At 49.0% G+C, this 13,448-nt stretch overlaps 1 protein-coding gene across 1 annotated transcript in view; it reads right to left on the bottom strand.

The window, feature by feature from the left end:
* Window positions 1–13,448, bottom strand: part of CDK19 (cyclin dependent kinase 19) — a 391,521-nt gene that overhangs the window by 65,046 nt on the left and 313,027 nt on the right. The window contains exon 9 of the mRNA XM_030199212.1: window positions 12,266–12,338. Within this exon, the coding sequence (XP_030055072.1) occupies window positions 12,266–12,338 (73 nt within the window). The remainder of the gene's footprint in view (window positions 1–12,265; window positions 12,339–13,448) is intronic.

Genomic DNA, 13,448 nt, shown 5'->3' on the forward strand with positions numbered 1-13,448 from the left:
CTTTTCTCCCCAATACTCCCAGGTCCACTCACACCATACTATAGTCCGACACTGCTCCTGTTTCAATACCAGCAGAGTGAGCTACGGAAAAGAGAGGAGAGGTAAGTCTCACATTGGTGGTAGGAAAAATAATGGAGTCGCTGCTGAAAGAAAGGATAGTTAACTTTCTAGAAGAGAATGGGTTACAGGACCTGAGGCAACATGGCTTTACCAAAGGAAAATCCTGCCAAACGAATCTCATTGACGTCTTTGACTGGGTGACAAAAGAAATGGGTGAAGGCCGTGCGCTAGATGTAATCTACTTGGATTTCAGCAAAGCCTTTGATAAGGTCCCCCACAGAAGACTGTGAATAAGCTGAAAGGGCTGAACTTAGGACCGGAAGTGGTGAACTGGATAGAAAACTGGTTGACCGACAGTTGGCAGAGGGTGGTGGTAAATGGAATCCGCTCAAGGAAAGGATGGTCAGCAGTGAGGTTCCTCAGGGGTCGGTGTTGGGGCCCATTTTGTTTAATATATTTGTGAGAGATATTGCTGAAGGGTTGGAAGGAAAGGTTTGCCTTTTTTGCGAATGACATGAAGATAGCCAATAGAGTGGATACCCTGGAGGGAGTAGAAACGATAAGGGATCTCCAAAGGTTAGAAGAATGGTTGAGGGTCTGACAGTTAAAATTTAATCTATTAACTAATCTCTGGAAGAATATCTACTATATACCAACTGAGTCAGTTACTGAGATTCAACAAAAATCCTCAGTCTTAAATTGATTAACATAAATTCAAATATTAACATTAGTGATAATAATGTGCTCAGTTCATACCCATTCCAACCATTATATCCCCAAAGGAACATGTGGCAGTGTCACAGATGGAACCATCATCGACCATTAGGCGTTCCACATCCCATATCATGTATGTACATACAGTGCTACCTTTCATGGCATTACAGTTAGTCACTTATGCCTGCATTCGCTTTTACTATCCACCAGTATATCAATTTTATACATTTATACTATAACCAATAATTATTATTAACTGGATAGCTCACATACAGAAAAATGTTTTGCAGGAAACTGCAGTGTTTCAGCTTTTCCTAATACCTTGCTCTTGGTGGTACATTACCTAATGCGTTATTGTATACATGCATTAAACCTTAATGATGACATAAGGCTAGCTCATGAGCCCACTGCAATCCTCTCAATAGTTCTCCTCATAAGCATATATACCATATCTGAATTCAAATATAAACATAGATTGTATCTCCTACCTAGTACAGTATAATCTGGTAGGTATACATAAAAATTGAGGTTTTACTTCCCTTGAGGATGGCCATTGAGACTTCAAATGGTAGTATCACGAGATTACAGCTTGAAGTCTCGGCGGCCATTTTGAAAAAGCATGGCACCAGCAGCAGAGCAGCAGCAGCGGGGCAGGAAAGAGTGGGGTTCTTTCTTGCCCCCCTGAAGAGGCCATTAGACCACCAGGGAATGCACAGGTAGGCCTTCTGGTTACAGGCGGAGAGTCGGGTGAGTGGGTGGGAGGGGGGTCAGCTGAGTGGCGGGGGGGGGGGGGGGGGGGGGTCTGTCCTTTTACATATTCTGTGCGGAAATGTTGAATTCTGCGCTCCACAGTAATGCAGAATTCTGGCAGGAGTAAGTTCTGAGGTAAATTAAGTTTTGTTTTAATTGGATTCCATCCTTTTTCTACATAATCTGTGTTTATTTTTATTTATGTATTTCAGTATTTGTGCCCCACATTTTCCAGCTACTGTAGGTTCAATGTGGCTTACAGTTACGATTATATTAGAAGTATAACAAAGCATATAGGACTATACTGGAAGTGTTACAAGCTATTTAGCATCAGACATAGGTCATGGTAAGATTATAGGAACTGTTATACAGCAGTTTAGAATTATATTGGGAGTATTACATAGTAACATAGTAGATGACGGCAGAAAAAGACCTGCACGGTCCATCCAGTCTGCCCAACAAGACAAACTCACATGTGTATACCTTACCTTGATTTGTACCTGCCTTATTCAGGGCACAGACTGTACAAGTCTGCCCAGCAGTACTTCCCGCCTCCCATCACCGGCTCTGGCACAGACCGTATAAGTCTGCCCTCCACTATCCTCGCCTCCCAACCACCAACCCCTCTTCCCCCCACCTGCTCCGCCACCCAATTTTGGCTAAGCTTCTGAGGATCCATTCCTTCTGCACAGGATTCCTTTATGCATATCCCACGCATGTTTGAATTCTGTTACCGTTTTCATCTCCACCACAGAGCAGTTTAGGATCAGGCATAGGCAGTGTTCAGTTCTGTTAGTGCTTCTAGATTGAGGTGTGTAGCCGGTGTTATACTTGGCTATGCAAGTTCATTGAAGAAGAATTTCCTGAAGAAGTGGGCTTTCAGGAGTTTTCAAAATGTTAGGTAGTTGTTTGTGCATGTTAGGTCTTTCGGTAGTATGTTCCAGGCTCTGGTGTATAGGAATGTGAAGCTGATTGCATATGTTGATTTGTAATTTAGACCTTGACATTTGGGGAAATGAAAGGTGAGGTAGGTTCTTGCACCCTTAATTGTGTTGTATAAAGCGAATGCTACATACCTGTAGAGGGTATTCTCCGAGGACAGCAGGCTGATTGTTCTCACTGATGGGGTGACGTCCACGGCAGCCCCTCCAATCGGAAACTTCACTAGCAAAGTCCTTTGCTAGCCCTCGCGCGCCCGCGCGCACCGCGCATGCGCGGCCGTCTTCCCGCCCGAAACCGGCTCGAGCCGGCCAGTCCAGTATGTAGCAAGACAATACACTTCAAGGGAAGACACAACTCCAAAGGGGAGGCGGGCGGGTTTGTGAGAACAATCAGCCTGCTGTCCTCGGAGAATACCCTCTACAGGTATGTAGCATTCGCTTTCTCCGAGGACAAGCAGGCTGCTTGTTCTCACTGATGGGGTATCCCTAGCCCCCAGGCTCACTCAAAACAACAACATTGGTCAATTGGGCCTCGCAACGGCGAGGACATAACTGAGATTGACCTAAAAAATTTACCAACTAACTGAGAGTGTAGCCTGGAACAGAACAAACAGGGCCCTCGGGGGGTGGAGTTGGATCCTAAAGCCCAAACAGGTTCTGAAGAACTGACTGCCCGAACCGACTGTCACGTCGGGTATCCTGCTGCAGGCAGTAATGAGATGTGAATGTGTGGACAGATGACCACGTCGCAGCTTTGCAAATTTCCTCCATGGTGGCTGACTTCAAGTGGGCTACCGACGCTGCCATGGCTCTAACATTATGAGCCGTGACATGACCCTCAAGAGCCAGCCCAGCCTGGGCGTAAGTGAAGGAAATGCAATCTGCTAGCCAATTGGATATGGTGCGTTTCCCTACAGCCACTCCCCTCTTGTTGGGATCAAAAGAAACAAACAATTGGGCGGACTGTCTGTGGGGCTGTGTCCGCTCCAGATAGAAGGCCAATGCTCTCTTGCAGTCCAATGTGTGCAGCTGACGTTCAGCAGGGCAGGAATGAGGACGGGGAAAGAAAGTTGGCAAGACAATTGACTGGTTCAGATGGAACTCCGACACAACCTTTGGCAGAAACTTAGGGTGAGTGCGGAGGACTACTCTGTTGTGATGAAATTTGGTGTAAGGGGCCTGGGCTACCAGGGCCTGAAGCTCACTGACTCTACGAGCCGAGGTAACTGCCACCAAGAAAATGACCTTCCAGGTCAAGTACTTCGGATGGCAGGAATTCAGTGGCTCGAAAGGAGGTTTCATCAGCTGGGTGAGAACGACATTGAGATCCCATGACACTGTAGGAGGCTTGACAGGGGGCTTTGACAAAAGCAAACCTCTCATGAAGCGAACAACTAAAGGCTGTCCTGAGATCGGCTTACCTTCCACTTGGTAATGGTATGCACTGATTGCACTAAGGTGAACCCTTACGGAGTTGGTCTTCAGACCAGACTCAGACAAGTGGAGAAGGTATTCAAGCAGGGTCTGTGTAGGACAAGAGCGAGGATCTAGGGCCTTGCTGTCACACCAGACGGCAAACCTCCTCCAATGAAAGAAGTAACTTCTCTTAGTGGAGTCTTTCCTGGAAGCAAGCAAGATGCGGGAGACACCCTCTGGCAGACCCAAACAGGCAAAGTCTACGCCCTCAACATCCAGGCCGTGAGAGCCAGGGACTGGAGGTTGGGATGCAGAAGAGCCCCTTCGTCCTGCGTGATGAGGGTCGGAAAACACTCCAATCTCCACGGTTCTTCGGAGGATAACTCCAGAAGAAGAGGGAACCAGATCTGACGCGGCCAAAAGGGAGCAATCAGAATCATGGTGCCTCGGTCTTGCTTGAGTTTCAACAAAGTCTTCCCCACCAGAGGAATGGGAGGATAAGCATACAGCAGACCTTCCCCCCAATCCAGGAGGAAGGCATCCGACGCCAGTCTGCCGTGGGCCTGAAGCCTGGAACAGAACTGAGGGACCTTGTGGTTCACTTGAGATGCGAAGAGATCCACCAGGGGGGTGCCCCACGCCTGGAAGATCTGTCGCACCACACGGGAATTGAGCGACCACTCGTGAGGTTGCATAATCCTGCTCAACCTGTCGGCCAGACTGTTGTTTACGCCTGCCAGATATGTGGCTTGGAGCACCATGCCTTGACGGCGAGCCCAGAGCCACATGCTGACGGCTTCCTGACACAGGGGGCGAGATCCGGTGCCCCCCTGCTTGTTGACATAGTACATGGCAACCTGATTGTCTGTCTGAATTTGGATAATTTGGTGGGACAGCCGATCTCTGAAAGCCTTCAGAGCGTTCCAGATCGCTCGCAACTCCAGAAGATTGATCTGTAGATCGCTTTCTTGGAGGGACCACCTTCCTTGGGTGTGAAGCCCATCGACATGAGCTCCCCATCCCAGGAGAGACGCATCCGTGGTCAGCACTTTTTGAGGCTGAGGAATTTGGAAGGGACGTCCCAGAGTCAAATTGGAGCAAATCGTCCACCAATACAGGGATTCGAGAAAACTCGTGGACAGGTGGATCACGTCCTCTAGACCCCCGGCGGCCTGATACCACTGGGAGGCTAGGGTCCATTGAGCAGATCTCATGTGAAGGCGGGCCATGGGAGTCACATGAACTGTGGAAGCCATGTGGCCCAGCAATCTCAACATCTGCCGAGCTGTGATCTGCTGGGACGCTCGCACCCGCGAGACGAGGGACAACAAGTTGTTGGCCCTCGCCTCTGGGAGATAGGCGCGAGCCGTCCGAGAATCCAGCAGGGCTCCGATGAATTCGAGTTTCTGCACTGGGAGAAGATGGGACTTTGGGTAATTTATCACAAACCCCAGTAGCTCCAGGAGGCGAATAGTCATCTGCATGGACTGCAGGGCTCCTGCCTCGGATGTGTTCTTCACCAGCCAATCGTCGAGATATGGGAACACGTGCACCCCCAGCCTGCGAAGCGCCGCTGCTACCACAGCTAGGCACTTTGTGAACACCCTGGGCGCAGAGGCGAGCCCAAAGGGTAGCACACAGTACTGGAAGTGGCGTGCGCCCAGCTGAAATCGCAGATACTGTCTGTGAGCTGGCAGTATCGGGATGTGTGTGTAGGCATCCTTCAAGTCCAGAGAGCATAGCCAATCGTTTTGCTGAATCATGGGGAGAAGGGTGCCCAGGGAAAGCATCCTGAACTTTTCTTTTACGAGATATTTGTTCAGGGCCCTTAGGTCTAGGATGGGACGCATCCCCCCTGTTTTCTTTTCCACAAGGAAGTACCTGGAATAGAACCCCAGCCCTTCTTGCCCGGATGGCACGGGCTCGACCGCATTGGCGCTGAGAAGGGCGGAGAGTTCCTCTGCAAGTACCTGCTTGTGCTGGAAGCTGTAGGACTGAGCTCCCGGTGGACAATTTGGAGGTTGTGAGGCCAAATTGAGGGTGTATCCTTGCCGGACTATTTGGAGAACCCACTGATCGGAGGTTATGAGAGGCCACCTTTGGTGAAAAGCTTTCAACCTCCCTCCGACAGGCAGGTCGCCCGGCACTGACACTTGGATGTCGGCTATGCTCTGCTGGAGCCAGTCAAAAGCTCGCCCCTTGCTTTTGCTGGGGAGCCGCGGGGCCTTGCTGATTCGCACGCTGCTGACGAGAGCGAGCGCGCTGGGGCTTAGCCTGGGCCGCAGGCTGTCGGGAAGGAGGATTGTACCTACGCTTGCCAGAAGTATAGGGAACAGTCTTCCTTCCCCCGAAAAATCGTCTACCTGTAGAGGTAGAAGCTGAAGGCTGCCGGCGGGCGAACTTGTCGAATGCGGTGTCCCGCTGGTGGAGAGACTCTACCACCTGCTCGACTTTTTCGCCAAAAATGTTATCCGCACGGCAAGGCGAGTCCGCAATCCGCTGCTGGATTCTATTCTCCAGGTCGGCGGCACGCAGCCATGAGAGCCTGCGCATCACCACACCTTGAGCAGCGGCCCTGGACGCAACATCAAAAGTGTCATAAACTCCTCTGGCCAGGAATTTTCTGCACGCCTTCAGCTGCCTGACCACCTCCTGAAAAGGCTTGGCTTGCTCGGGGGGAAGAGCATCAACCAAGCCCGCCAACTGCCGCACATTATTCCGCATGTGTATGCTCGTGTAGAGCTGGTAAGACTGGATCTTGGACACGAGCATAGAGGAATGGTAGGCCTTCCTCCCAAAGGAGTCTAAGGTTCTAGCGTCCTTGCCCGGGGGCGCCGAAGCATGTTCCCTAGAACTCTTAGCCTTCTTTAGGGCCAAATCCACAACTCCAGAGTCATGAGGCAACTGAGTGCGCATCAGCTCTGGGTCCCCATGGATCCGGTACTGGGACTCGATCTTCTTGGGAATGTGGGGATTAGTTAATGGCTTGGTCCAGTTCGCAAGCAATGTCTTCTTCAGGACATGGTGCAAGGGAACAGTGGACGCTTCCTTAGGTGGAGAAGGATAGTCCAGGAGCTCAAACATTTCAGCCCTGGGCTCGTCCTCCACAACCACCGGGAAGGGGATGGCCGTAGACATCTCCCGGACAAAGGAGGCAAAAGACAGACTCTCGGGAGGAGAAAGCTGTCTCTCAGGAGAGGGAGTGGGATCAGACGGAAGACCCTCAGACTCCTCGTCAGAGAAATATCTGGGATCTTCCTCTTCCTCCCACGAGGCCTCACCCTCGGTGTCAGACACAAGTTCACGGACCTGTGTCTGCAACCTCGCCCTGCTCGACTCCGTGGAACCCCGTCCACGATGGGGGCGTCGAGAGGTAGACTCCCTCGCCCGCATCGGCGAAGCTCCCTCCGCCGACGTAGTCGGGGAGCCTTCCTGGGAGGTGGCCGCGGTCGGTACCGCACGCGGTACCGACGTCGGGGACCTCAACCTGGGCGATGGGCCAGCCGGCGCCACGCTCGACGGTACCGGTGGCGCAAGCACCGCCGGTACCGGAGGGGTAGGGCGCAACAGCTCTCCCAGAATCTCTGGGAGAACGGCCCGGAGGCTCTCGTTTAGAGCGGCTGCAGAGAAAGGCTGAGAGGTCGATGCAGGCGTCGACGTCAGTACCTGTTCCGGGCGTGGAGGCTGTTCCGGGCTGTCCAGAGCGGAGCGCATCGACACCTCCTGAACAGAGGGTGAGCGGTCCTCTCGGTGCCGATGCCTGCTGGGTGCCGAATCCCTCGGCGACCCAGAGCTCTCGGTGCCGACACGGGGAGGAGACCGGTGTCGATGCTTCTTCGATTTCTTCCGAAGCATGTCACCGGAGCTCCCCGGCACCGACGAGGAGGACGTCGAATCCATCCGTCGCTTCCTCGGGGCCGAGACTGAAGAAGGTCGATCTCGGGGGGGCTGTACCGCAGGAGCCCTCAGGGTAGGCGGAGACCCACCCGAGGGCTCACCGCCACCAGCAGGGGAATGGACAGCCCTCACCTGCACTCCACCCGATGCACCACCGTCCGACGACATCAGCAGACGAGGTCCTGGTACCACCGACGTCGATGCAGCTATCCGATGTCTCGGCGCCGATGCAGAGGCCCGATGCCTCGATGCACTCGATGCAGGGGCGGCCGAGGAAGATGGTCTGGACGCTGACGACGTCGATGCACTCGAAGATCCCGGTGCCGATGCCGACGAAGAGCCCGAGAACAACACGTTCCACTGGGCTAGTCTCGCTACCTGAGTCCGCCTTTGAAGCAGGGAACACAGACTGCAGTTCTGAGGGCGGTGCTCGGCCCCCAGACACTGAAGACACGACGAGTGTCGATCAGTGAGCGAGATAACCCGGGCGCACTGGGTGCACTTCTTGAAGCCGCTGGAAGGCTTCGATGTCATGGGCGGAAAAATCACGCCGGCGAAATCAAAAGCCGAAATGGCGAAATTTGAAGCACCAAATTTAGAGGGAGAAAAAATCTCGACCGAGGCCGAAAAGAGGCCTACCCCGACGACGAAAGAAAACTTACCGGGGCAAAAAAGCTGGAAGTACGGGGAGGATTTACACGAAACCCGGCGGGGGGTTTCCGGAGCACTTCCCGACTAGGACAAAGCTTTCCCGAAGGAAAAAAACACGTTCAAAACAAATTGGACGCGCGAGGTCGACTTTCCGGGGCTCGACACGGCGAAAACACGACCGTACCGAGTGCGGACAAAAGAAGACTGGCCGGCTCGAGCCGGTTTCGGGCGGGAAGACGGCCGCGCATGCGCGGTGCGCGCGGGCGCGCGAGGGCTAGCAAAGGACTTTGCTAGTGAAGTTTCCGATTGGAGGGGCTGCCGTGGACGTCACCCCATCAGTGAGAACAAGCAGCCTGCTTGTCCTCGGAGAATGGTAGTTCTATAAGATTTGTCATGTACTCTGGTGCAATGCCAAAGATTATTCTGAGGCCACAGAACATAGCTTGAAAGTTATTCAGGCTTTGATAGGGAGCCGGTGTAGGTTTTGGAGTAGTGGTTTAGCACTATCAAATCGCTTTTTCCCAAATATTAGTCTTGCAGCCGTATTTTGTGCTGTTTGCAACTTCTTTAGTGTTTGTTCTTTACATCCAGAGTAGATTCCGTTGCAATAGTCTGCATAGGTGAGGTCCATGGATTGGACTAGTATGTGGAATACTTCGCTGGGAAAATTGCTTTTTTAAAAAAAAAATATGTTTCAGTTTACACATCGTGTAGAACATTTCTTTTCGTAGTATTTGAGACCTGATTGTCAAAGGTTAAGTATCTGTCTACGATGACTCCTAGAAATTTTAGTTTATCTGTTACTGGGAGGGATGTTCCCATAGCATCGATGTTTGTGAAGCATATGATGTTGTAAGGTGTTGCAAGTATAAGGCAACGTGTTTTTACTCTGTTCAGCTTTAACTTGAATGCTGAGGCCTAGGATTCTATGGTGTTTATGCCGTCGGTGATCCTGGTCGTGATTTCAGACAAATTTTTTTTGAACGTGATGTAGATAAGAAACGTCGTCGGCGTATATGAAGGGGTTGAAGGCTTGTTTGACTAATGATTGGGCTAGGGGAGCCATTATTAGGTTGAACACTATGGGCAAGAGCAGCAATCTCTGAGGGACCTCGCAATCCGTTTTCCATGGGGAGGAGATTGTGGAATTAATTTTAACTTGGTAAGATCTGGAAGTCGGGAATCCCACGAACCATTCTAGTACTTTCCCTCCAATGCCAATTTTGTTGAGTATTCACCGTAGGATATGGTGGTTGACCATGTCAAATGCACTTGACATGCTGAACTGTAGAAGGAGGATGCTTTTTCCTTTGAACATAATACTCCAAATGAGGCCTCAGCAATGACTCGTACAAAGGTATTAATAACTCCTTCTTCTACTGGATTTGCCTCTCTCTATGCAGCCTAGCATCCTTCTGGCTACAGACACCGCCTTGTCACACTGTTCTGCTGCCTTAAGATCCTCCAGCACTACCACCACAAGAAGGCTCACAGTCCCTAGGGCTTCTCCTGTACTTCTTTGCCCCTTGATATCTTTGTACTGACAGATAGGGGGCAGCTTAACTCATTTCCCTTGGGCTAGCCTGTAGATGTTCCACCTCTGCAAACCTATCTCAGGCTTGGAGAACATATTTTGAAGTCCACTAGTAGAAGTAATATTCTATATTACGATAGCCCAGGACATTGGCTTCTTGGTCAGTCATTGGTTGTTCAGTACCAGCTGTACAGAGGAACAGTCCTGAATTTGCTAAAAGCTTCCAGTTCTGACCATGAAACACAGCACGACAGATTTGTCAGGACCCTGTCCCTCTTCTGAAGAGTAACCTGTACAGCGACTTATCGAAGTGTCTTAAATTGTACAACACCCACTTTATTTTCACTTTTGGTTGCTAGTTATAACTTTTCAGTTCACTATAATTCTTTTTTTGTTACATTTGTACCCCGTGCTTTCCCACTCGTGGCAGGCTCAATGCGGCTTACATGGGGCAATGGAGGGTTAAGTGACTTGCCCAGAGTCACAAGGAGCTGCCTGTGCCTGAAGTGGGAATTGAACTCAGTTCCTCAGTTCCCCAGGACCAAAGTCCACCACCCTAACCACTAGGCCACTCCTCCACTCCACTATTCATCTAAAAACTAACCTGTTTATACAGGCATACCCTACCAATCCAACATAAATGCCTGATCTCTGCAACACAACAAAACTAAAGCACGTAATGGACATAACACAACTCTTCCGTTCTCCGATTCCCTAATGTGGCTGTGCCACAACTTGATCTTTCCACAACATCACCCTGTATTTGTTTACACCGGAGTCTGCAAACGCCTCTCCGGTACTATGTAAGCCACATTGAGAGCCTACAAATAGGTGGGAAAATGTGGGATACAAATGTAACAAATAATAATAATAATAATAATAATAATCTTAGTTAGACCTGCGTATGTGACTGGTAAGTAGTGATCCAGCACTTTTTTAGAATTCAGTCCATAGGTGAATTTCTAGGAACTGCATGACTCCTGGGTTTTGTGTGGCATCTCAGTATCCCTAGTCTGCATGGTGCAATGCTTGCCAAAAGGAAAGTGAAATCTAATTGGTGGATGGATGGTTGTCACTGTAAGAGCACATGTGCGCTTGGGAGGACCTTGCAGTACCCACTGATTTAACCCTGAGAAGATATTAGGGACAATGCTGAGGCATAATGTGACAGTTAATTATTCCCACGGGTGCCTCCTTTCAATCTCTGCAGTGCTGGCACTTACTGATCTCAAAGGGACACACCTCTCTGAGAGAGAAGGAAGAAGGGCATCTGTAGTAGCTATGTATTTCATGTTTTCATTCAACTAATGCCACACTGCCAATACACTCCCATTCTGGTCTCACTCTCTCACTTCTTGTTACTTTTTTTCAATAAAGACACCATGGGGGGCAATTCTTCAACAGGGGAAGGCAGGGTGAGAGCCTATTCTGTATGGACATTTGTGTATCCAAGTGTCCATGCAGAATACTAGTACAGATTTAGGCACCCCCATTTACACCTGCCATAAATCTGGAGTAATTGGGGGCACCTATATGTAGCAAGCACGCGGGCAATTTACTCTCTTATCTAGATTGTAAGCTCTTTGAGCAGGGACTGTCTTTGTGTATGGTGTACAGTGCTGTGTATGCCTTGTAGCGCTATATAAATGATAAGTGGTAGTAGTAGTAGTAGTAGTATTTGCGTGCCTAAATGTTTGCCCTGCCTATGGCCTGCCCACGCTTCGCATATGAGCTATGCCATTTGTACCTATTTGTAGAATATCTCTTAGGCAAGCATATGATATTTTTGCAGGTAGGTGTACACTTGTGCACCTAAATGTTAGTATTCTGAACATTTAAGTCCACAGCTGGAGTGTAAACATAAGTGAATTGTTATAGAAATGCCTTTTATGTGCTAGAACAGGAAACTGGACTGAGCAAGCAGCAGTGTTAGGAGACAATATAGGAATCTTTCAGCCAGCAATCTGTAACATCAATATGTACCATGTACAGCCTCCTCGGCTCACAGAGACATGCTGGTATAAAGTGAGGTCAACACAAACTACTGGCAAGTCCGTTGGGTATGTAGTCAGTGATGTTCCTTTGGGGCTATTCATAAATCTGAGTAGTCTGTCACCTACCACTCTTAAAGATTAGAGGCAATGAGAATCTAGATGTGGTGTTCTGCTGGTATTAATTTTTCTGAATGAGAAAACATGGCTGGAGGTGAAGTAAGAAAGATAAAGTCAGCATTAATACACTTTGCCTCATAATGATATTCTTGTTTTATGCACACAATATAGGCATCTCAAGTTCCACCTACCAAAAGGAAAACTTTGCTGTCTGGTTTGACTTTGTGTTTCTCCATATATTTTATGAGGCTACTGTTTGCGTACCTAGAAAACACAAAAAACAGAGAAGCATTCAGAGGCAACCAGAACAAACCATAGTAACATAATAGATAATGGCAGAAAAAGACCAGTCAGCTTAATTATTCCGTCCACACTGCTAAGTATGCAACCCAGCTGTTAGCCACAGAGGATTACTGCTTGTACAATAAGCAGAAATCATGTTCTCTCTTTCTGGGAGACCAGCCTTCTTTTGATTGCTTGACTGCATTATCTGGAAATCCAGACAAAAAGCCAAAAGAAAAAAAATTCTGTGTGTTTTTGAAGCAGCAACTACAACAACAACAACAGAAAAACGTCCAGAGAGAAGATGGACAGAACGAAATATAACTTTAAAAGACCAAACAAATGGTGAACAGTATACCCAACTGTGCATCATCCAAAAATTCTAAATCATGCATGTGGGGTACAGATAATCAAAGACCAGATACTATTGGAAGTGAAAGAACTAGCAGTAAGTAGATAGGAGAGGGAAGGGTCATCTTGTTATACCATTTTTAGTTCATTCATGCTTTCCTTCTGAGGCACAGCACAACATGCATTTTCTCTGACAATCTCAAGGGAGACAGTGTGACAAAGGCATTAAGGAAGGTAATAGTGTACTTGAGCGCAGAAAAAGAAGAATCTGTAGGAGACAGAGGGAGGTTCAGGTGCCTGCATGTGAGTACCATGTGCATTTCTGTAGACCACATCTAAAAAAAAAAAGGACACTGATACGGTGGAGGCAATTCAAAAGAGAGCCATTAAAATGATGCATGGGATAGGATGTAGACAGTCCATCTCATATAACAGCTGAGATACATCCTTAGCTATAGTGGTACTGATGAGAGCAATCAAGCAGAACTGAAGCCAAGAGTTCACGTAAGACAGGGGAAATAAGGAAGAGGGGTTAGATTGAAGATGAGAATATATATGTTCATCTCCCCAAAGAGGAAGAGCTGCAACTCGGCAGACTGGACTTTTTCTGCCATCATTTACTATGTTATCTATAATGAGTTATTGCATCCAGAGGTGTACTTCAGCTGACCGCAGATAAGCACGTTAAGGATGATAAAATTCCTTCTTTTGGAAGTACTGTAGACCAAAGTGGATCTGTGG

The sequence above is a fragment of the Microcaecilia unicolor genome, chromosome 3 (assembly GCF_901765095.1).
Source record: "Microcaecilia unicolor chromosome 3, aMicUni1.1, whole genome shotgun sequence".
Lineage (NCBI taxonomy): Eukaryota > Metazoa > Chordata > Amphibia > Gymnophiona > Siphonopidae > Microcaecilia > Microcaecilia unicolor.